The sequence below is a fragment of the Paramormyrops kingsleyae genome, chromosome 6 (assembly GCF_048594095.1).
Source record: "Paramormyrops kingsleyae isolate MSU_618 chromosome 6, PKINGS_0.4, whole genome shotgun sequence".
NCBI classification, from domain to species: Eukaryota; Metazoa; Chordata; class Actinopteri; order Osteoglossiformes; family Mormyridae; genus Paramormyrops; species Paramormyrops kingsleyae.
The window spans coordinates 7752433-7778967 of record NC_132802.1 but is presented as its reverse complement, the minus strand read 5'-3'; the positions used below and the strand labels follow the sequence as shown (position 1 = coordinate 7778967).

The 26535-nt window shown below is 45.0% G+C and overlaps 1 protein-coding gene across 1 annotated transcript; it reads right to left on the bottom strand.

The window, feature by feature from the left end:
- Window positions 1-432: 432 nt before the first annotated feature.
- LOC111855843 (hyaluronidase-1) lies at window positions 433-25419 on the bottom strand. Its single transcript, XM_023835308.2, has 10 exons — window positions 25289-25419; window positions 24089-24175; window positions 11584-11669; window positions 6641-6777; window positions 5755-6035; window positions 5527-5602; window positions 3983-4530; window positions 3057-3449; window positions 2545-2634; window positions 433-1583 (listed from the first exon to the last, which is right to left on the bottom strand). Exons 5-10 carry the CDS (start codon window positions 5845-5847, stop codon window positions 1029-1031), a joined length of 1755 nt encoding a protein of 584 aa, XP_023691076.2. The 5' UTR covers window positions 5848-6035; window positions 6641-6777; window positions 11584-11669; window positions 24089-24175; window positions 25289-25419; the 3' UTR covers window positions 433-1028.
- Window positions 25420-26535: the final 1116 nt, after the last annotated feature.

Genomic DNA, 26535 nt, shown 5'->3' with positions numbered 1-26535 from the left:
GTAAAAACTACCCAGTTTCCCTGCAGAATTGAGTAAATGACCACTGTTATGTTCTGTGAGATGCAGTGCTCTGGAATGGCCACTTGATGGCGAACTTTGGGTGTATCCTGTACACATTAATTTTGTACTCTTTTCTAAACAGACCTTTTAAATAACTTACTTTTAACACTCTTCCTTCCCATTTAGGTTTATGATACCCATCCAGAGCAGCTGGCAGTTATTTTTAACTTGGTACAACTTATGTGACGTGTTATGATAAAACTGTAAACAATGATGGTAGCATATGATGAAACGTATAGAGTTGATCTTTCTGTATTATTTCTTTAGTGTAAAACAACACATACTACACATTTATATCCATCATTACTATTCATTTTGAACCACTACAAAACATTCAGAGAAGAGATGAGAGAGGACACCTTTGGTCTGACGTTTGATCAGAATCAGCCCTTTGACTCCTCAGACCCAAATGTGCAGATTAAGGCCCTTACTGGTGCCCAGGGGTCTGTCAGATGGGGTACAAACCAAAGAGGGAGATCGCAGGGGGCCGTGTAGAGCTGGTCAGCCAGAGATGGGCACAGCGGAAGTGAGCGTACATTGGGTCTACAGGCAGATTCATAGGAACCTGAAATGCTAGTTCCCTATTACTACTAACAATAGAAGTACTTCAGGAAATGTACTACGGAAGGGTTTTTCTACCCAGTCTTCAGGGACCCAAGACCATATTTTTGCTCCCTCCTTTGTTCTGTGTTTAAAACAGAACACAGAATGTTAGGATAGTTCAACTGTAAAATGGAAACTTATGAGCCAAGGGGACAAATCATCACGTGACTGCAGTTAATGCTTCACGCTGCTGAAATGGCAGATTACATATTTCTCAGCGTGTGTAATGAATGTCCTCATATCCGGGCCCTCACTGGGGACCGTGACCTGTCCGAGATCAGATTGGCTCGGACCATGGTAATCAGTGCCGAATTCTTTTTAAAGATAGCAGGCCCCAGTCCAGGGTTACCGGTCATCCCCTGGAGTCAGCACATCAGCCAGAAGTCCAGGATGCAGATGGCGGAGAGCAGAAGGCCAAGGGGGGATGAGATGAGGAATGGGACACTTTGGTTCAGTGGTGCACTTGCAGGTTCTGTTGTCAGAGTTGTAGTCGCCGTAGGAGTCCGCTCAGCCTTCAGAGTCATCGTAGTTGCCCTAGGCGACTCAGATACCTCTGTCTCCTTGATCGTTGATGTGGTTCCTTCCCAACCACGCCCCTCAGCCCCGCCCTGTGTAGCCCACTCGTCAGTAGCTCCGCCCTCCAGCCCCCCGTACCACTGGCACTGGAAATCCCTACGCCACGCATTCCGCTGGGCGGGGGCCAGACGGCCCTCCACTTCAACACGCCCGGCGTCGTCCGGCAGCAGCAGGAAGGTGGTGGGCGGGAGGTGCAGGTAGGCGGAGCCTCCAGGCTCTCTGCGCACGCAGCGGCCACGCCCCCGGCACAGTGTGGCGCTACACAGACGTGATGCCGTTGTCACGTTCACCACATATGGGCCCAGCACCTCCCGCACAAAGTCCGCCAGCTTCCAGCATCCTCTCTGATACCGTACATACATAAACACATGAAAGAGAGACACACAGAGGTAATAATGTTCCCCCACTAGTCTAGCATTACACTACTACTCACCTCTCAATCTTCTAACCACATCCGGTCATCAGGCTCCCTCTCAGTCTTTAAGAAACACCTTAAGACCCATCTGTTCCATTAATTCCCCTACTTACCTGATGCCTCTTTATGTTCTTTGAATGCCATATGTTCTTATGTTGCACCTACTGCCCCTTTGAATGGGTTCTTTGTTAATAGTTACTGTTTAGCTGTTGTGTAGCTCCTGCTCCTGTACTGCCTACAGCTCGGCATTCATTGGAAGCTCAGCCCAGCTGCACTGACGCCTTAGCTGACTCCTCGCCAGCATGGATGCTTGCAGTGTGTTAAAGGCCTTGCCTGCATGTCACTTTGGACAAAAGTATCTGCTAAATATGACAGAAACGTAACTGCTTATCTTGGTTGGGGGCACAGTGGTGCGAGTAACCTGTTCCAGGCAGGACAGGAGATGATAGCCACACGCTCAATGGGATACCGATCCATCGCAGGGCACAAACACCCACAATCATACACTACAAGCAATGTAGAGATATCATTTATCCCTTAATGACATTCATTTTACTTCTATAGTAGCCTTGTTCAAAAACGCATCTATATAAACACACACAGCACTGTGCAAACAGAAAAAGCCAAAAGACCACGGAGGAAAAGAACCAAAACCCCTTTGAATAGTAGGAGGATAACCTCAACTGGTCAACTGGCTGAACCCCCCTACCCCCCCACCCCCACCTCAGGAAATGCTAACTTTACAGGTTCAGTCAGGTATCAAAACATGATCATGTTTGTAGGTAATCTGCTGCTGATCTGGTTCCAATATTATCTGCAGTGGTTGTCTGTCAGCCTTCCTGACAGGACAGTAGGTCCTACTTTCAAAGTCCCCTCTGAGTGGTGGATACCTGGGACTTGTCTGAGATCACCTTCTCCCAAACGATGACCCCCGCTGCCCCCATGGCCGCACTCTCCCCAATGGTGTTCATCAGGTCACCCTGTGGGGACATTGCACACAGCGCATATGCACACTGGGTCAGCCCAATACTGCTGCTGGTTCAGTTTCTGCTCTATAACCTCCTCTTTAGTTATCATCAGTGATCCAGCTACATCTAGTCTTCTTTGTCCCTCTCATGATTAAATTTAAAATGGATCAAACTCATTTATTTCTTTCAGTTTTGCCAAACATCTGAATGTTTTAGTGCAGTGTTTTTCAACCCAGTCCTGGGAGACCCACAGACAGTTCACATTTTCGCTGCCTCCCAGCTCCCAACACGCCTGTAACAGGTATTCGGTGGTCTTGATTGGTTGGGAGCTGGGAAGGAGCGAAAATGTGGACTGTCTGTGGGTCTCCCAGGATTGGGGTGAAAAACACTGCAACACTATTTTATTGATGGTTAGTGGTTCTTCACCCACTCACCTCAGACAGAAACGTGTTGGTGGAGGTGTAGACGCTCCTGATGAGTGGGAACACTGGGAGGTCATAGGGGGCGCCGGCCAGCGCTGCCACTCTCAGTGCCTCTCTGACCAGAGCGGAGGCGTAAAGTCGTGCTTCCGGAGTCCCGCCCAAGAGATTGTCCAATTGGAGGAGGGGGTACAGAGCGGAGGAGCGTCTCCACAGCCACAGCAGCTCGTCGTTCAGGGCCATCTCCGTAGCAGGACAGCGGCCCGTGTGATTGGCCCGGCGCTGCGCGGGACTAGAGGTGTAGCAGTTTGGGTATGGGGACACTCCCCACAATGCCTTGGGGCGGAGCATCTTCAGCTTCCGTAGAGTTTCAATCAGGATGACCTGAGCTGCCGTTTCAAAGTCCACCTGGCAAGGCCGACAACATCATGTCAAATCATCTCCATCCTCTCACACAGGATGCTGTTGGCATACACACACATTCAGATGTAGTTCAGACATATGCAGGGGCGTGGCAACAGGGACGCTGGCCCCAGCTGAAAGCTGATAGGTCCCTGGAGTACATCCTGCCCGGTCATTCACAAACTCACAGCTAATGATAAAGTTGGCCCCTCTGTTTGAATTATGACTCCTCCTTTAAACATTCTAGAATTGCCTTTGTTCACATACACTAGTGGCCAAAATTGTGGGAACACCTAGCATTTTTTGGTATCATGCTTTAAAAATTACTACACCAATATCTTATAAATAATCAAAGTATCATACATTGCACGGTTAAATAAGGACCTGGAGCAACAGCTGAATGAAGTTCTGCAATCTCTAAAAACTGTAAGTGTTAGTGAAAGTGGAATTTTGCCCACTAGTGTGTGTTCCTCCTTTGGAGGTTCAGCAGAACATACACACTGATGCACATTTAGCAGTCAGGTTTGTGTAAGACTCACCTGTGCCCACCTGTCCACCTCAGCTGGGCTCCAGTCTGGGAAGAATCCCTGGAGCAGCGAGCGTGACTCTTCCTGGTAGATCTCCTGCTTGGCCATGTTCCTCCCCCACTGGGGTCTCCACTGATCCCAGTACAACACGGCCAGGCCCCCAAAATCCACGGAGGGCAGGGAGACAGCCAGGTCGGCTTCCACTTCCTGCAGGTGGCCGTCAAGTCTAGTGTGCTGGGGCAGCCCCCCCGATACAGCCTGCTTCTGGGGGGTGTAGTATGGGTAAAGCCCCAGTGAATCTTCTAGAAAGATGACCAGCTGGCTCCTCTCCTGCATCCCAAAGGCCCTGGGGTCAGGGCGCCCCAAGCAGGCTGCGTCGGGGACCCCCCACAGCACCAGGAAAGGCTGTCCTGGGAGCAGCGGCTCGTGGACAGGCTGCGATGGTGCTGCCGTGCCCCCCACGCACAGCACGAGCAGGAGAAGTCTGCCCACGACCCCCTTCCTCGCCATGGGCCGCCACAGGAGCTCACGGCCCCCCCGCCCCATGCTACACCATGGCCCTGGAAGAGCGTTTTACGTCGGCCGACTGAGTGGCCCCTGGGGGCCGGTTACAACAAGCCACAGTTTGCTAGTTGCTCTAACTGATTCTCTTATTCTCTTATGAATCATAGAAATTATGATTATTTAATATTGTGTATTAATTGGCAGTCTGGAAGGATGTATGATGGATGGATGGATGGATGGATGGATGATGGATGGATGGATGGATGGACGGAATGAACATTTAATTTTGTTTGTCCATCCATCCATTCATTTATTCATTCATTATGAATAATGTAACCAGGTTCTAGCCAAAACTAATTAATGAGAACCATCACCAGATCATCAGATTAAATGAAGAAAAGAAAATCCATGATTCTTAAAAGTAATCAACCATCTTTCTAATGTGATTAATCAACGCAGTCTCTTCTATGCATAAAACACGCTTTCATGGGAGGTTCCAAAGACTCATATTTTTTACCATTGGAAGGGAATTGAAGGAGTGTTCAGAAGGAGGTGTGTGGGGGGGGGGGGGGTTAAAGCTTTTATTTCTCCTAAAATCCCAAGTGTAGCAAACAACATAATCATCCCTGATGGCAGTAGCAGATGCTCTCACAGAAACAGGCTGTTATCAGACGTGTCCATGGAGACTTATTCCTGACATCTACCTCTGACACCCAAGACCTTGTGCCCGGCAGAGCTTATCGTTAAGTGTTAATCATCACGGTGAGAAGGATTAATGAGTGGGGCCACCCTCGGAAAACCAGATCACCAAGAACTGAAAATCTTAAAAAGTCATCAGCTGGCACAAACTGTGAAGCATATCCTTTAATCATGTATCTGATCCAACCATGAAACAATGTATCTGCAGACTCGCAGTCAGAATTTTTTTTTTAATGTTTTTAGTAACTTGGAAGCGTTGAAAATCACATTTGGGAGGTGAGAGCCAATCGGGACAGGGTCTGGGGCATAGGAGAGGGCAGACAGTGGTGCCAAGGTGGCTAAAACAGACTCACCTCTACAGTACGTTCCGGGTGCCCAGGCTGTTGCTGTGACGGGATGGTACAGGAAACGCTCCACTACCTGGGGTTGCTTTCCCATGGAGACGGACAAAGAGCGGAAGCAGGTCAGGGTGACGCTACATTAATCTGTGAGTAATCAGGGTCAGCAGTGACCACGCTGATCACATGGTCGCCATGAATGTAATCCTGTAATCTACTGCTGTGGCAGCCACACCTGCTCACCTTGCTGTCCTTCTGTTCTGTTCTTTCCTCTCCTCCAGGACCGTCTCTCCCCCTTTTGTTTTTTTTTTGCCCGGTGGCGTCAGGTTGTTTCATTTCAATGATCACATACCATGATTTTGATATTTATGTCAGTGAGTGACTGATGCTTCTGTGTATGCATAGAAACATTTTTGAACAGATATTAAATATCATGTTTATCTTTATATGTTGTTAATACTTAGCTTCTACTGGCATCCCATCCAGGGTGTCCCCTGCCTTGTGCCTTCTGGGATGACCCTGCACTGGATAAGCAGGTAGAAGATGGATAGATGGATGGATGGATGGATGGACAGATGGATGGATGAACAAAGACAGAGGACAGTAAAAATCCCCTGGATGTCATTCTTGCCTCACCTCAAATATCAAGGATACATCAGTTGCATCCTCATCAAACAAGACCAATCCCATGAATCATTGGACTCCAAATTCATTCTTGCCAAGACCACAAGTACGGTCTTTGTGTTCTTAATATCGAAAAACACGCCGTGTTTCAGATGACCTACTTTTTGTGTGTTTTTTTCCTGAATGCTTAATAACACAGCTCTTAATTAGGTTGAGTTAAATTGTTGATAACCCACTGACTGTAATTTAATATTTGTGCCGATCTTTCCGAAGTATTTTAAAATTGTGTTTATATTCATGAATTACATTTTATTTTTACTTCCAGCCTTGTCATAACAGCCCAATTAAGTCTGATTGGTTGCACTCCAGGACCTACACTAAGAAATACTGCTCATATCACTCATACCTTTTCCTTCAGACCAAAACATTGCCATATGCCGAAAAAGAATGTTTGCCCTGCACAACAATCATTGGCTGTATAAATATTACATTACATCAATCACACATTTGGTTGGTCGCGCCACTTGTGACAGGTGCTGACAAGCGGGCTGTGGAAGCAGACAGGCGGTACCATGTCCCTGCGGAACGTTCCTTTTCGTAGGTCACATTCTCTCGTGCTGTTCTGTATCATAAAGGCGGGTTCTACAGGAAAAAACAGCACACAATAGAAGGCTTAAAAAATCAATCAATCAATCAGGCTATTTATCTATCTATCTATCTATCTATCTATCTGTCTATCTAACTATCTAATATTCATATAGATAGATATCTAGATCAATAGCTAAACAGCTCTTGTAGCTCAACAAGTAGTGCATTGTACCAGCAACCCAAAGGTTGTAACCTTTTCTTCCACAAGTCACTTTGGATAAAAGCATCAAATAAATGAGGGAACCAAAAAGCACAGAGAGCTGACTATAGGCTTCCAGTAAATGCCCAGATACAAATATAAGCAAGAGCTATACAATGCATTTCAGAGCAAGAACCTAACTGGACTATTCAATCAAAGTGCAATATTAAGAGTATGCAGGGAACATAGATTGGTACGGGACATATGGGAAAAAGGATGCAATTTAATACTTTCAGTAGCCCTTTTGGTAGATACCTATGTAAGAGAAGCAAACCCTTATAATCATACAATTGGATATTTAGAGGTTAAGTATCTAGCTCAACAGAACATCAGCAGGGTCTCTCTTGGCAACATAGACTGGTCACCTTCAGTTCACCTTCCATGTACTTAGCCACTGCGCTACCTGCTGCCCCAGTGTCACCGGTTCAGACCGGCTCCAATCAGGATGGCAGCATCGAAGCCATCAGCAATTAAAAAGGAATTAAATCTGACGTGTCCTCAGCGACAAGATCAGCAGTAGTCCCCAAGATGGAAACGGGCCACGTCCTTCGACCCCAGCCCGCGTAGGGCCGATCAGGAACACATCTCCCCCATCGCTCAGCCGTGAACTTCACCGAGGGGGGTCTGGGCAGCGAAGCACACGCGCATGTTATTGGTTTCGCCACTGTTCTGCGGCTGCCTCTCTCTCCAATCCCTTTATCTCCCGCTTTGGCTGTTATATGCAACCAAGTGCTAAGATGCTTTCATGGTTTATAAATAACAAAATACAGAGACTATGCATTTCAAATATGCCTTTTGCGAGTGAGTCTAAAGCATAGAACTACTGTATAGAATTAAAACAACACAATTTATATGAATTACAGAGAAAGTTACCAAAATAAGGTTTTTGGTTTTATGGTTCTGATTGAATATCAAAAGTTCTAGTCTGTTTATTTCATTCCTCCTCTCAAAGCTACTGGCATCCCAGGTGTAAATCTACATTCCTAAATTGGAATACGAGGTGTTTCAAAGATCCTCCGTTCTATTTAAAATGCGCTATTTAAAATTCCATCAGCCATGGTCCTCGTTACATAGCTACATGGAGGAGGACATGCTGTGCTGGATCAGTGACGTTCATGCTGAAGGTTACTGGCCATTGACTGCTGTTGTTGTCTCACTACATTCCCTCATTATTTGTGACTGTAATTGTGTAGTTGAGTTTTTCCTGGATTTCATCTTTTCTGACGTTCAGTTTAGTCTCATTTAGTTATCAGTCATTTCTTAGAATGTGAGATTGATCTGATTGACTGCGTCATGGGATCTTTTTCGTGGCTGTGGTCTAAGGTGCTGCCAGGGATTTATTCCTGCCATTCCAGCATTTACTCTGTTCCACCCATGCATCTCAGACTAGGCAATCCATCTGAAGCTAAGCAAGTTTGGGCCTGACCAGTACTTAGATGGGAGACCAAATAGGAAAGCTGGGTTGCTGCTGGAAGAGGTGTTGGAGTGGCCAATAGGTTAGTCCATCCCGTGGTCTGTGTGGATCCCAATGCCCCCGTGCAGTGATAGGGACCTTGGTATGTTTGCACATACTGGCAATGAAGTCAGTTCTGATTCTAATGAGACCAAAGGTATGTTTCTAAACCTTTTCAGCCAGGTGACATGGAGCAGCATATATGTTTTTTTTTGGGGGGGGGGGGCACTTTTTGTTCTGCTGGTCTGTGGTGTATAGGACAGTATTAATAACCTAATGGTCCTTTACCTACATTTTAACAGGAGGAGGTTACTATTGTCATCATTCGTTGGGTCAAAAGTGAATCTCCATCTTTTTCCACACCAAGTTGACAGCAGCTACCTAATTCTTTATCCATGTGACTGATGTGACTAACTGAATCTGACACTGGTCCATTGCTCGAAATATGTATGTGTCTTTCAGATACTGTGTTTATCCCCCAGGATATACTCAGTGGCCACTTAACACCTCAATTCAAACAGGCTACTCATCCAAAGAGTGAATTGTATGGCTGCAACTGAAAACATGCGGCATGCAGACAGAGGCTTGGGGTTCACTGATTACATGGTTAAGATGAATGATCTCATTGTTTTTGAACTTGGTATGATTGTTGGTGCCAGACATGGTGGTTCCAGCACCTCAGAAACAAGCAAACCTCCTGGTGTTTTCACTTACTACGGTGTCTATAGTTTACAGAGACAAAACATTCCATCAGTGGCAGTTCTGTTGCCAAATCACTTTGCTACTGTAAGAGGTCAGAGGAGGATGTCCAGACTTGTCACAAGTTCAAAAACAACAGATTAATACCACTGTGATGTGGACAAAAATGTCTCCAAAGACAGAAAGGCGGTTCCGAGTAGAATGTAGGTGTACCTAATAAAGTGGCCAAAGAACGTATAATCTTTCATTATGATTTCATTTAAATTGCAAGAACATCTAGATAATTTTATTATTATGACTGAAATAATACCAAAAGTTAACTGGCAACTCGATTTTGTCTTTGCAGTTGACTTTGTTAAATTTTTATAAGAGTTTGAAGTCCCAAAATATAACAGTGCCCTCTACTGGAAATAACTGGTGACACACCATTAGAACAGAACCGTGGCTAATAATTCATTCTCCTGAAAAGTGTCATAATACTTCAAACATTAAGATAGTTTCTTTTATGAACTTGTATTTTAAGAATTAATTTAAAAGCAGGATCTTGTTTCTTTCGTCTAAGTTCTATTAGTGCTCATCTAGTATAGGTAGCTAGTTGCGATGAGGACAGGGCATAAAATAGGGGGCACCCTGAACTGGATGCCAGGCCATATCAAACATACATTTACAATATGATTCAATTACAAATACCAAATTACCCAGCTGGGTTAGTGTGGTGGTGCAGTGGGTATCACTGTTACCTCACACCTCAGGGACATCTTGGGTTGTTCCCTGCATAGTGCCCATAGGCTCTGTGACCCTGAGTAGGCCAAGTGGTTTCAGAAAATGGATGGAAATGACCTAACCATGTTTTTAGACTGCAGGAGCAAATCATGGTCTCTGCTTTTACACAGGGAGAAGATGCAATTGGGGTCCCTAATTTTACACAGGGAGAACATGTAATTGGGGTCTCTGCATTTATACAGGGAGAACATGCAATCGGGGTCTCTGCATTTGCAGAGGGAGAACATGCAATCGGGGTCTCTGCATTTGCAGAGGGAGAACATGCAATCAGGGTCTCTGCATTTATACAGGGAGAACATGCAATTGGGGTCTCTGTATTTACACAGGGAGGACATGCAATTGGGGTCTCTGCATTTATACAGGGATAACATGCAATCGGGTCTCTGCATTTATACAGGGAGAACATGCAATTGGGGTCTCTGTATTTACACAGGGAGAACATGCAATCGGGTTCCCTAATTTTACACAGGGAGAACATGCAATCAGGGTCCCTGCATTTACACAGGGAGAACATGTAATCGGGGTCTCTGCATTTATACAGGGAGAACATGTAATCGGGGTCTGCATTTATACAGGGAGAACATGTAATCGGGGTCTCTGCATTTATACAGGGAGAACATCCAATGGGGGGTTCTGCATTTACACAGGGAGAGCATGCAAATTACAACTACAAGGACTGAGAGTCAAACTTCCAACCCTGAAGATGTGAGGTCTCAGTGCCACACACTGAGCCATTGAGCACTGGCCAGTTTCATATCATATTAAGGGCTGATATCTAAACAGCACCTCTTCCACAATTGGAAGCATATTTTTTTGCAGAAGATTTCTGTAACTAGCTTTGCTGTGCCTACAGCAAAATATACCTTTCCACACACAGCTGTCAGAAACATGTGCACGGTTCTGTTGACGATGTGCTAAATACCCCAAAGGCCACAACTTATCAAAGATTTCAACGTTATTTCACGGTAGAATGCAGATCAGGTCGCATTTCTGTATTCCTCAAATGCGGCCAGCGGGCGAGAAATCCGCAGCGGCGTGATGTGAAAAATCATCGGCCGAGTGGTTAATGTTCATCTTAAAAAATAAATATTGGGGAGGTTTGCTGAGATGAAAATTTTCTCCAAACCCGATTTAAATCGCCTTTGGTGAGGGCAGGGGGGCGAAGGGGGCAGGGGGGTGGCGTGTCCACTCAACTTCTCGCTGAGTTAAGTGGTTTGTGACGGATGTTGACCTGAGCATGGCACAGCGGGGGCAGCCTCCACAAGGAACTGTTTGCCCAAACATTAGGAAGCAAGCTCTCCTAAAATGCAGAGGTCCATTTGCTAATGCTAACAGAAGTACGCCCAGGGACTGAGAGCTTTAGCAGACATGCTGTTTTAGCTTTTTGTTTGTTTTTTTCACTTATTCCGACAAAGCAGTGTGTTTCTCTGTCCATCTGTTTTCTATAATCGCTTATCTGAATCTCACCTGGAGCCTAACTCAGGAAGCACAGAATATGCATGGCTACTGACGTATGAAGCCGGGTCTGCTACCAGGCTACCCAAAGTCAACCATGTGTTTTAAAATAAGCGGAAACAGGGAAAAGGATGGCCTTCTCACTTTTTTATTAATACTGTTTTTAAATGACTGTTAAATTATTAAACGTTAAAAGATTTTTACAACTTACCCCATACATATTTATTGTCCTGAAGTTGCTCAGATCCTGCTCTGCAGACAAGAAATTCCAAATGACAGCCTGCTGGGCCTGCTGACCTACACCACGGGGATCGATGACATTTGCAGAAGTCGCATAATCCCTTAATTAAACAGAATTAACTGTTTAAATATTCCACTGAACAACTGTCTAGGAAATACATGATAATCATTTCTGCAGGGCTTAACTGTTTCTTCATTCGTAAAAAGATTAACGTCTATCCAAAAAATGTATCTTTGGGTGCTTTGTGAAGCCTGTTCAAACCTTTATCGGCTCAGTTCACCAACGGAAAATATTTTACCATGCGACATATGGTGCAGTTTTACTTATGGAAGGTTAGGGCTGGATTTTGTCTCTGAAGACCTCCTCTATAGAATACATTAAAAATGACTCACTGAGACTCATTAAAAATGATAACACAGCGTGCCCTTTGGAAGGCTGGGATAATACCCCAGAAAGCCTGTGTGAAAACGTTCATCACGCTTGTCAGGTGCGTGGTGTCAAGAGATGTAGCTGCGAAACTATGTCACCAAGAATAGCCGCAGTAAAGCAATTTATAATCAGTAAATAATAGCTATCAGAATGCAGCTATTTGTCAAAGAAAGCAGGTGACTGCGAGGTGAAAGTTAACGTCAGATCCTGATACACTCAAAAAGTAATGTGTTCTGTTCTAAAAGGTATAATGCATCATTTTTTAATCCGACTAATTTTAGATACCCACTAATGAGAACCTGAAATGACAATCCATTTGTGGTACAAAGTTGACAAATTGTTAGCCCTGTATTGCTAATTGTCTTATTTAGTAATTGCTCGTACAGATGTTCCTCAGCTTAGGGTGGGGTTGTGTTCCAACAAAACTATCGTAAGCTGAAAACAAGCTGGGTTTTTAGTAGATATAATGGGTTTTGGGAAACTATGGTTAAACACAGAAAAAAAACACCATATCAGACCAAGTGTGGCTGGATGGATGCTGCCATCGCCCGGCATTAGTAGAAAGCATCGTAGCAAATCGCTAGCCTGGGAACAGATAAAAATTTTAAGTCTGATGACTACCGAATGTGCATCGCTATGGCACCGTTGTAAAATCGACATATCAGTCGAACCAAAGTGAGTAGCATCTGTATGTCTAAGAATTAAGAGAAGTGGCCCTTAAAGTCGTCCATTTCCCACTTTGTGGGAGGAGCCTCACGTTGCCGAGGGACTGAAGGGCACTTTCCGGCACCAGCCATGTCCTCTCCGGTAGCAGTGCAGAGGGAGCGCTTACGGAGACGACAGCGAGGGAGGAGAACTCGCGGGGGAATCCCAAGAGACGGAGCTTCAAAGGCAGCGTGCCGAGGAGCCCAGAGAGGAAGGAGGGCCGGCAGCAGACAGTACGGTCGGTCTCATTAGACTCTCCGCGGATGGATGATTCCCAAGGGTTCAAAGAGAGCCCTCCCCAGAGGGCCGGCAGAGCGAATCGCCTCCAAGCGGCGGAGCTGATTGGAGTTGGCAGGCTGAACAGCCCCTCGAGGAGCCGGGGGGATTTGGGCCGCAGCTGCGGGTCGACTCCCTGAGGTCCGGGACAAAATACATCCCCAAGCACCCCTCCAACCCCCCTCATCTTTGAAGTGGACCTTCTAATGCCTGGCAGTCCTCAGGTGGCTTGGTGGCTTGTCCCTGTAGTGGGGGGGGGGGGGGGGGGGAGTAGGGCTGGCCCAGGGTTTGGAGCGAGACGACAGCGGGGGCCACGGAATGAGGCAGGAAACCGGAAAGGTCTCACAAAGGGGCGAGCGCGTATCTGGGAGTGACACAATTGGGAGGGGGGGGGGGCAAAACCGTCTGGCCACCGGGGGCAGAAAGCAGAGAACAGGGTGGGGCGGGACGGGTCACTTTGATCTGTCTTTTTTTTTTTAATAGGATAAATGGAATTAGACGAGCAGGAAGGGACAGTGGCAGTGATGGGGAAGGTTGTGGATCCTGAATCCTCTTCTCAGGGGTGTCCGTCTCCTGGAGCAAAGACTGTGGCAGCGGAGGGAAAAATTCAGCCGAGGAATTTACAAATGAAAGCCGGGAGTTTTTTTTTAATGCGATTAAATTGTTCCATTTCACTGCTTCTCCTTCAGACAGCGCTGCTTTTTAAGGACCTCAAGCTGCAGAATGCTTTCTTCCCTAAGGGTACGTGGGGGCTCACTGTGGAGGAAATTGGGGGGTGTGTGGGGGGGGGGGGGTCTGTCAATGACGGTTCTGAGAACAGAAGCTTGCAGGTGCGCTGGAGTGGCCAGTCACCGCTGTTCCCTTCATCGTCGATCACTGTGCTTTTTCATACACGACAGCCGACAACAAAAAATAAAAGGCCCTTAAGCAGTACACACTAGGTTTTTAAAATTAAAAAAGTAATAATAATTAACATTAAAATATATTTTTTGAAAAACTCAAGTTGACACAGGTGGTAGGTAACAGTTTTTACACAATATTCATGCGCACAAAAAAACAAACATCTGGAATCCAAAACTTGTCACAGTTTCTCATTATTTTAGTTGCAGATTATGCTGATAAGACGTCAAAATCCATTTCCCATCACACCCCGAGCTGTTTTTTTTTTTTTTTTTTTAAATAATTAAAATTTTAAATGAGGGGTGTAATTTTGCTGTACCCGGAGGTGTTACCCTGCCCTTGTTCCCACTGAACCTGCAGTCACAGCGCAGATGATGGAGAGTTTGGGAGGGGGGTGCTGGGGATTGGGTTTGAGTGGCAGTAATGAGGATGCAGCAGCGCGCCGACTCGCACTGCGAAGGTGAGGGACGTGTCAGATGGTCAGACGGTCAGCCTGAGGGATGCTGGGTATGTTTGGGGGCTTAGATCTGTAGATGTTAAGGGAGCAGGACTCAGGGTCAGTGGGATGGGGCGGCAGTGTGTCACGGTCAGGTGAGGAACAGAGGGGAAGTCTTCCATTTTTAATCTGGAGAAACTAAAGATGATGTTATATATAACCAAGACTATGCATGGGTCAGGACTTGACTGAGGGCAGGTGGCTGAAAGCGTGAATGTCACTGTGGCTTCTGTGAAGGTCCGTGGAAAATACGCGTGACCGGAGTCAGTGGCTGCAGCCATGCCCCCGCCCCCCCCCCAAACCCCCCCATGCCCGTCTCTGATTTGTGTTTGTGCGCCACTGTAAGGCCTATCTGCAGTGCATTCCCATTACTATGGAAAAATACCAGGACAAATAAGTAGATTTCTTGCCTGAACTTTAGATTTCGTGCTTGAGGAAGCGTGTTGTTTCTCTGTGAAGGGAGGGGTCAGCAGGGGGGCGAGCAGGGGCAGGCGGGGGGGGGGGGAGGGAGGGGAAGGGGGTATGGACAAGACAAGCAATATGAGGAAACAACCTGTGCCACAGACAGTAACTCTGCTATCTTGTTCAGTTTCGATTCCATCTGATTTTATTTCACACCATTCCTGGTTGATTGCAGAAATACAGGAATCCTTCAACTCCCCTGGATAAGTCCCACAAACACCCACTTGCTAATTCTAACTCTAACTCTCTTGTTACTATGGCAGTTTGACTACAAGACCTCTGTGCCCTTGCATGTTACTATAGCAACCATTACTTTCTTATAGAGACCGCTGTTTCTCCATAGTGCCAAAACTCCTTACCGATAGCAACCACGCCCTCTCCATAGCAACTGCCCCTTCTGCTTCGCTACTCCTCTGGTTAAACAGAGGTGTGTGAGAAACTCAGAAGGAAAGAATGGTACATGCTGCGAGTTGTGCGCCTGCTCACTTCCTATTTTTGCATAAATCCAGGATTTGTCATCCTATTTCCTAGTTTTGGAAAATCTCCTTTAATGTTTAACCAGCTTTTTCACACAAATGGGCAATAGCTACGTCCACTGACAAAAAAAAAATATTTAATGTAGATTTAGACCAGCGGTGCACGGCTCACTGGTTAGGATTGTTGCATCAGACCTCCAGGGAACAAGAGTATGAAATCCCAGCTCGGAGTCAGTGTTGTGCGAGTTTCTTTCAAGTACTCCGCTTTCCTCTTGTCATCCAACAACATGTAATTAAGCTAACCGATGCCTATGAATTGCTAGTAGTGTATGACTGTGCATGTAAATGTCCTGCAGTTGATTGGAGTCGCACTCTAGCCGTGCCTCAGCCTTGTCTCCTACGGTATCTGTGATAAGCTCCAGGTCCCCCTGTAACCCTGACCAGAATAAGCAGTTAGAAGATAAATGGGTTTAAAAACAATATTAAAATGATATACTTATTTAGAAGAACTACAATAAATGTTAATACCCAACCCGTCAGTCTGTGCTGTCACCTTGCATATCTAGGTGTGTCCTTAGAGCTGCGTGTTCAAAGCATGCATGCCTTGTGGTATTTCCATGGGTACCTTGTACCCACGATTCACCCTAAAAACGTACTGTTCAGGTGAAATGTTGATGGTAAACTGCCATTCGTTGTTAGCAACTGTTAGTGATATCAGGTGATTTTAACGCACTATATGATATTTAATACATACAAACACTGTAGCAACACGTTCACGGACACCGGTTGGACAGTACTGTGTGTACGACCGATTTAATGAATCACAAATAACAAAAAACAGTATATAACTACAACTTTAACTTCTGTCGACAAAGGGCGCAGCCATCTTGAATTCTGAGGTAGCAGAGGTTCCTCCGACATTTAGAGTTGGAATTCCAACTTCAAGGGGTTGTTACAGTTGAAATTTCTGACTAGGGGTCTTGGAAATTACGATTTCCAAGATCAAATGGAACACAGCATGAGGTACGCTTTTATTAAAGGCTAAGGTCTCAAAGGTTATTAGATTAAGATTTGAATCCATGACCTAGCAGACATGGGCACAAGCCCCTGACTTGTTAGGCTGAATGCTGCCCCTCTACATTGCACTAATGTTACTGAAGTTGAATAGTTACATGTATCGACAGTTTCATATCGCATACAGTTTAGTGTATCCAGTTAGAGTTTTTTTGGGTGACACAGAAGTAACAATGGAGAATGCTTCAACTCAATAAACTGATGTGTTTAGACTGCAACCCTCATGTTACTCAAGATTTTTTTTGTTAATCAAACTCAAATAAGACTTAAAACAAATTTCTATTACTTTATCATCATGAAAATAAGACACATTACATTGCAATGGTACTGACACATTTTCATTTATAGTTTATTGTCAGTCTCATTCAGAGCAACGCTCATGGTTAAAGTGGAAAAATAAATACAAATACTTTCAACATCACGGATTTGATAGTGAAGGATTATCATGTGAAGGAGACGTAAAAGTGTGCCTGTATGCGGAAAAAGGTCAGTAATAATGAATGCTGATTGTGTTTAAGGGAGTTAGTGGGAAAATAAAGACGTTCGCTGCTTTGCGTCTCTTTGCTGTAGCCATGGCAACCACACAGTGAGAATACTCATTTATCTTACAGTACTGGCAAGAATGGGTCGGGTGCAGTGGGGGACCAGGGGTTGGGGGGGGTCACTGTATAAACAGCTCCTCCTCCCTTTCCTGCAGAAAGGTTCCCAACCTCTCGTTTCAGATTGGACTTCTTTCTCTCGATTTTTTGTGTCCACTTCTACATAAGGGGGGGGTGTAAAAGGGGGAGGGGTAGGATGGGTTAGGGAGAGAGGTGGGGGAGCAGCCAATGCTCCCAAAGTAAGAAAATGTTCTCCTCATTTCCTGTTAATGATATTTGTAGCAATTCTGCCACAAAACTTCAAGGGAAATTCAACTAACTGGAGAAAATACCCCCCTTTCATTTTTTATTGAGCAGAGACAGAAAAAACATGAAGATAAGTATTGAGCTATCAGCAGTCTGCTATTTTATTAATAATAATAATAATAATAATAATAATGATAAATATAAATGATTTGCTGTATATTTACATTTTGAGCCATTAGAACTCTATCCTTGCACCTTAAATACAAAACCAACTGATCTATGCATCTAAATGTTTGGCATTGGTAAAACAAACCTTTATATACAAGACATTATTTCTATTCTCTGTCAGAAAATAACTTGTTTTTTTGTAGAGTATACATTTTGTACTCCTGGGTATCATGTTAAACTGCATCTGGCCTTGCAAGTGGTGCTCCAACTTGCTGGGGAAAATTTGGGGGTTGGTGGTGGGATTGGCACTCCAGCCACGGTAAAAACACACAGCTCCGGCGAAGCAGACAGGACATTTTTCTGATCTCTGAGCTCTGCTGCAGCTGCCCACAGGAAGGCTGCACGCATCATGAAGGGGATGGGGGAAGCGCTCAGGAGCCTCGTCCCTGGAAGAGTCGAATCCGCTGTAGAGCCAATGGGGTCAAGCCTGTTGGGGATCGGGACTGGTGTGGTATTGATCTGGTGGAACATCTTGTCTCTTCAGTGTATGCTCTGACCACGGTCAATGATGTCTCGATGAGTCATTTTTCTGCAACTTCGCTCAGTGGTTGATGGGTGCCCACGAGGTGACACTCCTCTGGTCATGGGTGACTTCAGTGTGACCACTGGCACTGACAGGGCAGGCTATGAGGATTGTGTCGGTCCCCACGGATCTGGCAACCATGGTCAAAGTGGCTCCATATTCCTTGACTTTACAAATGATCAAGGACTGTGGGTCGCTGCATCCTGGTTCCAGTACCCTGAACGGGCATAGTTTGGACTTGGTACTCCGATACTGGTGGTGCAGCGACAGAGATTGATCACAGACGCTGGAGACTCCTACAGAACTCCAGGGTCTAGAGAAGTTTTTGAATTCTGACCACAGACTTGTTGTTGCTACTCTGAATATCCAGTAAGCTACCACCTACTAAGAGAATGAGGCTGGACCTGTCCAGTCTCCAAGATCAGGCTCTTTCTAATGATTTTCCACACAGTTTGTGTGAGGAACTTGCAGAGTTAATTGCAAATGCCAATCCTAATGGGATGTAGGAGATCTTCCATGACAAGACCCTGAAGGTTGCTCAGGGTTGTGTTGGTGTTGCTGGTGCTCCCAGAAGGAGGTGTTACATCTTGCAGGGCACCCTAGATATTATCGAGATGAGTTGCAGCACATGGCTTGATGGCAACTCCAGTCTGTACCGGAAACTGAGAAGGATGGCTGCGAGGGCTCTGAGGGCAGATAAGGAAGCATTTGTTAAGGATCTACAAGCAAGTGACACACCATCTATGGTCTAGTGACCCACATCCTGCTTACAGAGGAATCGAAGCATTAGGAATAATGGGGGGGAAACTTCTCCAAGCTGGTGGTAAGGCTGTCCTCCTGGCATTGCAAGTAATCTTTTCTTCCATTTGGGAGATGGGTGTCATCCCAACGGACTTGAAAATGGGACTTGTCCCTATCTTGTAAGGGAGGGGTGATCGCCTGGATGGCGGCAACTACAGGGGGACAACCCTGCTCTCAGCGCCAAATAAAATTCTTGCTAGGGTCATTCTTAACAGGATCCGTGATCACTTACTCACCTAGCAGCAACCGGAGCAGTCTGGTTTTAAGCCTAAGAGGTCTACCATTGACCACATACTGACTCCGAAGGTACTCATTGAGCGCAAAACAAAATATCTGAGTTTTTTTGCAGCCTTTGTCGATTTTCGTAAAGCATTCGATTCAGTTTATTGAGTTGCCCTGTGGGATATCCTGAGACTTTGAGGGATCCCCCATGAAGTTGCTGGAGGTCACAGCCAGACTGTACACTGGTACAGCGAGTACTGAGTAGAGTGGGGGCAGAACCTCTGTGTTCTTCCCAGTTGATTCTGGGTTCGCCAGGGGTGTGTTCTTGCTGCTACTCTGTTCAATGCTTGTATGGCCTGGGTGTTGGGCATGGTCATGGGGTCCAGTGGCTGTGGAGCATCTGTTGGTGAAGAAAGATTCACTGATCTTGACTTTGCCAACCATGCAGTGATCTTCGAGGAGTCAATGGAGGCTCTGATCGGGGTTCTCGAGAGACTGAGCTAGGAGTCTGAGTGTCTGGGCTTGTGAGTCCTCTAATGGCCTCTTTGGCACAGCCATCAGCAGTGCCTCTGTCTGTGAAGAGAGTGTCAAACGCATCGGGAGGTTCACTTACCTAGGCGGCGACATTCATGTCTCTGGTGACTCTTACTCTAAAGTCAGTAGACTGATTGGGAGAACATGGGGGGTCATGAGGTTTCCGGAATGGGGTCTATAGCGTTACCAATGTCTTTGTAAGAGGATGAACATACAAGTAATTAGAGCCCTGGTGCTCCCTGTCTTGCTGTATGGCTGCGAGATATGGACGCTATCCAGTGGCACGAGATGAAGACTGGATTCCTTTGGTACTGTGTCTCTTTGGAGAATCTTTGGGTACCGCTGGTTTGACTTTGTCTTGAATGAGCAGTTGCTCAGGGAGTCCCAAATGAGGTACATTACCTGCATTGTGAGGGAGCGTGAGTTACGACACTATGGCCACATGGCGCAATTCTCTGAGGGTGATCTGGCTCACAGAATCCTCATTGCTCAGGACCTGAGCGGCTGGACCAGGCCAAAGGGATGCCCAATTAACACCTGACTGCAGTACATGGCCATTTCCGGAGGGTGAGACTGGACTGTATGTTGCCCTTTGGGGTTGCCCTGGGTGGCGATAGCTTGATGATTAGGGATGCGCACTTGTAATTGAAAGATTGTTGGTTCGAATCCCTGACCAGCAAGGCATCACTGAGGTACCCTGAGCAAGGTACCGTCCCCAAGTGCTGTCTCCTGCTATGTCACATATGGGTTAAATGCAGAGAACACATTTTGTTATTGTGCACTCCATGGTGTGTCAACAATGACAATTAATCACTAAATTCACTAAAAATTCACTAACCAGGATTCTGAGGTGTTTCAGTATGTGGTGGATGCTGCAACGCGCTGTACCAGTCCACGCTCCCTGACCCTACCTTATACATTTTATACCTTTACTGGCAGTTATCTAAATTAAGCTCTGAGCATGCATTAAAAGGTGAAAGCACACCCGAAGAAAAACTTACCGAAGTACATCATCAACAGCCATTTTGCAGTTTGCTTTCAGTACAATAGAGAATCACAATTTAATTAGCCATTTAGGGAAAAAGATGGGATTGAGGTCATGCTGGAACAGAGGGGTCAGCCCCACTACTCTTTGCGATAAGTGCCCTGTGATCCTTAATGACCTCATTAAATCAGAACTAGAGTCATCTCACCCAAAAGGCGTGACCCCCCCACAGCACAGAATACAATAGCAGGGGGTGTTCCTTTGATCCACAAAGCTTCTGATTCAACACCCAACATGCTTTCCCAGCAAGTCTCTTGTCCAGGTGCAAATTACATACAAAAGATGCCTCTTAAGTAAACACAGTAAACTGACGACGTATGTGCTGTCCATGGGTATTCAGAAAACCGAGAGCAACTGACTAATTCTGCAACACAATCTAATTATTGTGATGTGCAAATTTTATGGATCTAGCGCTTACTAAAAGGGTAAAGGATATACCTGTCTGAGTACCATGTTTTATAATTGTTCCTTGCTGAAAATCTGCATCCCAAAATGATCTAACCTTACAATTTCAACCTCAGGTGTGCTTGCAGAAAGCACAGATTTTGAAACAGACTTAATTAAATCTAATTTGTTCTTTGTCTATTAAATTAATAGTTATAGCCTGAAAATGGTCTTATGTAGTTGTTTATTAGCTGGCTATGCTTAAGTTTTCAGGTTCTACCCATTTGTTTGGTATTACAATTACAATTACAATTAGAATTAACTTTATTTATCCCAGAGGGAAATGCTAGAATAGTGCTTTATGCGGTAATGTGTGCGCATGATCACGTGTGTTAATGCCGCAGGGCGTTCCTTTACATGTTAACGCAGGAGTTGGTGGTCATGCTGCAGTGTTACAGGGACTGCTGCTGATTCAGGAGTTCTGGAAGCCGGTTCTGGAAGCGGGTTATTGGGAGGGAGAGGAAGGGGGAGGGGTGACTGGTCAGTGAGAATAGCTGTTCTTTGTGCTCACAAATCCCAGGGGAATCAGTTGCCCGTTGTGGCTCCTTTTTAGGAGTGATGGACAGAGAGCTGAGAGGGGATTTCTGATAGAATTGCGTCGTAGCTGATGAGATGACTAGTGTGTTTTTTTTTTTTTTGTCTTTCTTTTTGTTTGGTTACTCTGTGCTATCCCGTGGGTCACCTGTGACCCTAGCAGCCCTTGGCCAACCAGGCACAGGTGTGCTTACTCAGGTGTGATGTGGAAGCACAGTGAAGATAATGCCGACATTTATCTATCTTCTGCTCGTTCTAAACAAATGGCGCAGACAAACAGCAAATGGAAAATTTTTGGAATTGTGGAACCTCTCTCAAGAGCGTGAAAAGGTTTATAGCTGTTATTTTATGCACTCTGAGGGACTTCAGTGCTGGATCACGGTAGTAGAAGAATTTATCTTTGAGGAAGCCTCCACATTTTTCAGAATGTTTGTCTATGAATATTTTATTTGACAACACTTATAAAGCACAAGTTTTGTAAGAGACCTGCAAGGATTTACAAAATGTTTCTTCTCCTCCAGTTAGTGACGCAAATCCCTCAGTTGTACAGATCAGTGATACCGAGGAGAGCAGCTTTGAATGCAGTTCCTGCTGGGTTTCGGATCAGAAGGGCACATTTCATTCTACATCATTTGTCTTTTTTAATATTTTAAGACCTTTGGAGAATCCTTTGTTTCCACAAGCAGTGCCCAACTATCTGTTGTCAGGGAGACCATTAAGTATGGACGCCTGGCTTAATTGCAACCTCGGGCAGTCTTCACAGGTTGAAAACTCTCTTTAAACACACTCACTGTCTCTCTTTCTCTCTCCCTCTTACAAACACACACGCATGCGTGCATATTCTGTAGTACGCACTCTCTTCTCTGGCAAACAGAAAGAAAATGCTTTCTGTCGGTATTTGAAAGCATTTGAAAAAAAGACCTATTCAGCTGCTTCCCCCCTTTATTAACACGCATTTCTGGACCGCACAAAGCCCCAGAAACGGAGGTGGTCCCGTGCACAGGTATGATGTCCTTTTTCATTCCCAGTGCTCGCCATCCATTGGCTCAGCAACACTGAAGGCTTTTGTTCTCTCCCTCCCTCTCTCTCCCCCTTCGCCGGAGAGGGTGAATGGAAATACACACTACTGCGCCGCGCCGTTCAAAGTTCTCCTGTGCTGCGGCGCAGCGGGCCAGCTTGGCCGGCGGAGTCCGGGACGCCAGGGCGCTGATTGGCCGAGATGATTTCCACCTGCTGGCCGCAAGCGCCGCAGCCTCCATCCCCCTAATCTGCTCTGAGGCTCCGCGGGGACCAGCCGGGGGGTTTCCTCGCTTCTCCGAGACCAAGCTTCGTCCAGGGATTTTCGGTTTTTACGGTCAGTGTTCGGTAATGCGACAGATGGTGCCCATTTCTTTTATTATGCGACCCGTGCTAAGATGTTATATATTTTCAACGGGTTTATCAAGTAATAATTATTTATCCGAAGATGAATAGCATCTCTATATCTTGTTTACATTGTTTTTTTCTGCATTGATCCTTGACACTTTTTGGTATATAATGTAATAAAAATCGCATGCCGAGGATGCAAGTTAAAATCTGTGTAACATTCCTATCCAATTTACCCAGCCACTGGCAAAAATGATCAGTCGTTTTTTAGTTGCGTTAACGCAGAAGACATGTAATATTTGTTAAGTTTTCATTTAAAATAATGCATCGGTAGCATCTGAAATGCATCGTCAAAATTTCAACAAGTGTACTTAGGTTTTATTGGAGTTACATTGATTTGCGGTAAAACCAGAGGTTGTTCTTGTAATATTCAAACCATCCCATAAAATAATGTACATTAACCAGTAACGCGGATAGAAAATAGTCGAATTAGACTAAGTCTTGAATATTTTTTCACTTTTGTGGTTGTGACGGTACAGGCGGAACAGCAGGATACCATGCAGGACGTCTGTAAATTTCCAAGCTGTTCTCCCTGCTTACGCATTTATCAGCATATTTCCATCACGATTTACATTTTAGGATACCGCTGTTTGTTAAGGTCTGTAAGCCAGTTATACTGTTTGCTTTATTCTTTATATATCGCAGTTTCCATGCTAACGTTGATTTTCCGATCTGCAGTGTTGTGTGCCATAGCTCTGGAAATGAAAAACAACTACAGAGCCGTACCTTGAAGTATTCTCGAAGTAAACTAGTATTATATGTAGTGTCCTGGTCGAAGTACGCTGCTTGTTTGGGAAACTTTTTTGCATAAATATCTATAAATACTGTAACAGCTTCCCCAGCCACTAGGGGGCTTCGGGATTCCACAGAGGGTCACATATCGTAATGCATCGCCTCGGGTTTACCCTGGGGGGTGGGGGGTGGTATTCATTTGTTTATGGTTGCTGAGCACGCAGGTTTTTTAATCCCAGTTTGGCTTTTAAAATTGCGATAGCGAGGCTGTGTCATCTTTCTTAGGGCTTTCAGTTAGTTTGACAGTTAGTGTCATCTACATACCTGTCACTGACTCCATCACCTGGGTTCTTTCTTACATCATGTACTTTGTCCACGATGAAATTGCAGCAGTCCTTACGTCTGTCTCACCTAAAACAGACAGTGATTCTGTAATCTGCTTTGGGTTATCACTGCAACTTTGTCTCGATTATGTTTGTTGTCAGTGCAGGTGCACAGGTTCAGAATCAGAATTCTTTACTGCCTTTGCACGACTGCACATTCAAACGACAAAAAAACTGTTTATTTCAAGGCTAATAGGAGCATCAATAAACAACAACAGCAACAACAACAACAATGACACGTCAGGTTGTATTTCAGGTAACCTACCTGGCTAATTACCACTGGAGTAAATTAAAAGGAATTAACGGCGTTGAAAGTAGCGGAGGTTGATTGGTGGATAATGTGTTAATTGGCAGCTGGTCTGTTCAATGCACACTGCGCCGTATGGCTTTTTATTCCTATCTGACTGTCATAAGGGCTCATATAGGGATGGAAGCCATGCAGTGCACTGTGTTCCAGCCGAACTGGCCAATCACAGAGCATCCCTCTCCCCCATCCCTTTCCAAAAACATCAAACCCTCCTCTTCTCCCCTGCAATGGTTTTCCTACAGCCTTCTAAAGATGAGTACCCTACAATGCGTTATCCCGGCTGTAACCATCTCCGTCGGATGTGTATGCGGCTGCTGACCCCATGAAACCTCAATTCAGTCTTACCAGCAGATACACCTGTGCACATGAATTCACATGCATGACACTGAACTGATGTTCTTCCATGAATTTCATTCTGGAATTACTATGTGTCGGGGCTACATCTGGGTCCACTGCACCAGACCACTGTTGCTCTTCTTCCTACAGTTCGGTTCAGGGCTAAACGTGAAGGTGCAGTGTAATCTGCACTTCCCACCAGCTGTGACATGCTCGCACGCTGAGATCCCTGAAGAAATGTCATTTAGCATGTCCTGGTTCACAGGCTAAGAGCCACAGCCACCCACATAATCTGATTATTTCTGGAAATACTGCTGCTTCAGTCAGGATAAACATAGTGTCATAATTATGTTTGCTGTACCGACAATAACTTTAGCATGAATTGGGCTGTAAAACTCCATGAGAGCTGAAGAATAAAAGCCTTATATTACAGGATTATTGGCTGATAAAGTGAATTATTAATAAGAACACATAATAGATAACGTACTGATGTCATACCAGTGTCATAGTTTACCCAGAGCCAGATCTGTCTTTTCTACTTGTGAGCCGTCCTACCAAGAAAACTTATGACCATTTCACTTCCTCCACAACGCAGGTAAATCAGGGACATAAGCAAATGCCTGTTCTGCCAATAGCAAGAGCTGGCCCTGCGTCTAGGGGAAAAGAACAGACAAACACAATAAAACAAGCTGTATAATATGAAACACACTGTCATGGTCACTCCTTAAACGTCTATAATATTGAGGGGTTATTTATACAGAAAACTGGAAAGAGGATATTTCCACAGTACTGTTCCCTCATCCTGAATTCCCTTATTTATGTATTATGTATGTATGTATGTATGAGAAATTAAACATTGTTCATTTTCAAGAATATATACATCAGATTTTCTTTTTTTTGAAGGAGGTGGTGTACAAAAAAAATGAAGTTGTGTTAGTCACTTGATTTACAGGTTACATAATCTTTATGTCAAACTGTACTTCTGGTTCTAGACATAGATAATTAAATTGCACATAACCTGTAAAAAAATGGGTAAAAGTCTAGAATTGCACGTAGGGTTGGATGAAAGTTTAGTTAATGAAAAATTTTCTTAAGTATAACAGCACTATGTAAAATGCACAGTTCCGGAACTAACGAAAGATAGCGTGGTAGCGCAGAGCATTAGCACCTGCAGGGTGTCAGTCTCCCCTTGTTACACGCGTTTTCCTGCAGTTCAAAAGGCACAGAGTTAGGCAAATTGGTTGCCCATTGTGTGTGAGTGCATGTGGCCTTTGAAGGACTGACACCCCAGAGGGGATGCCAGTCCTACCCCCGCATTGTGCCCCATGGTGCCTGAGACAGGCTCCACGTCCCACTGTGACCCTGACCAGATAAGTAGCTGGACGATACATGAAACGTAATGAAAACTATCTTTCACCAAACCTCATGTTATCTGACCAAAAGTTCAATATCATAATGTGTATTTCTTTAAACTGTGATATTTTAACTCTGAATAATCTTCACTGATGCGTTTACAAATGAAACACAGAGAACCATCTGAAGATTAATGCTACATTTTCTTATCTTCTCTCTAAAGGGAACTCTTACACAACCTCCCTGAGACTTGACTATATCCTCAATAAACTACAAGATAAAACCCTACAGGTCACCTATAGGTGTTCGCTGAATGCTAGATTTTTAATTTTATTTATGTGTCATTTTGTTCTCCTTCCCATTAGCAGGACTGCTGCTAATGCAGAGATCAC

What these genes read in the sequence shown, in the direction of transcription:
- LOC111855843 (XM_023835308.2), bottom strand. Translation starts at nt 5,847, where the DNA reads ATGAAACAACCTGACGCCACCGGGCAAAAAAAAAACAAAAGGGGGAGA. An exon ending in CAGAACAGAAGGACAGCAAG is followed by an intron (nt 5,603 to 5,754) that starts GTGAGCAGGTGT and finishes TCCATGGGAAAG; the next exon opens with CAACCCCAGGTAGTGGAGCG. An exon ending in ACCCGGAACGTACTGTAGAG is followed by an intron (nt 4,531 to 5,526) that starts GTGAGTCTGTTT and finishes ACGCTCTTCCAG; the next exon opens with GGCCATGGTGTAGCATGGGG.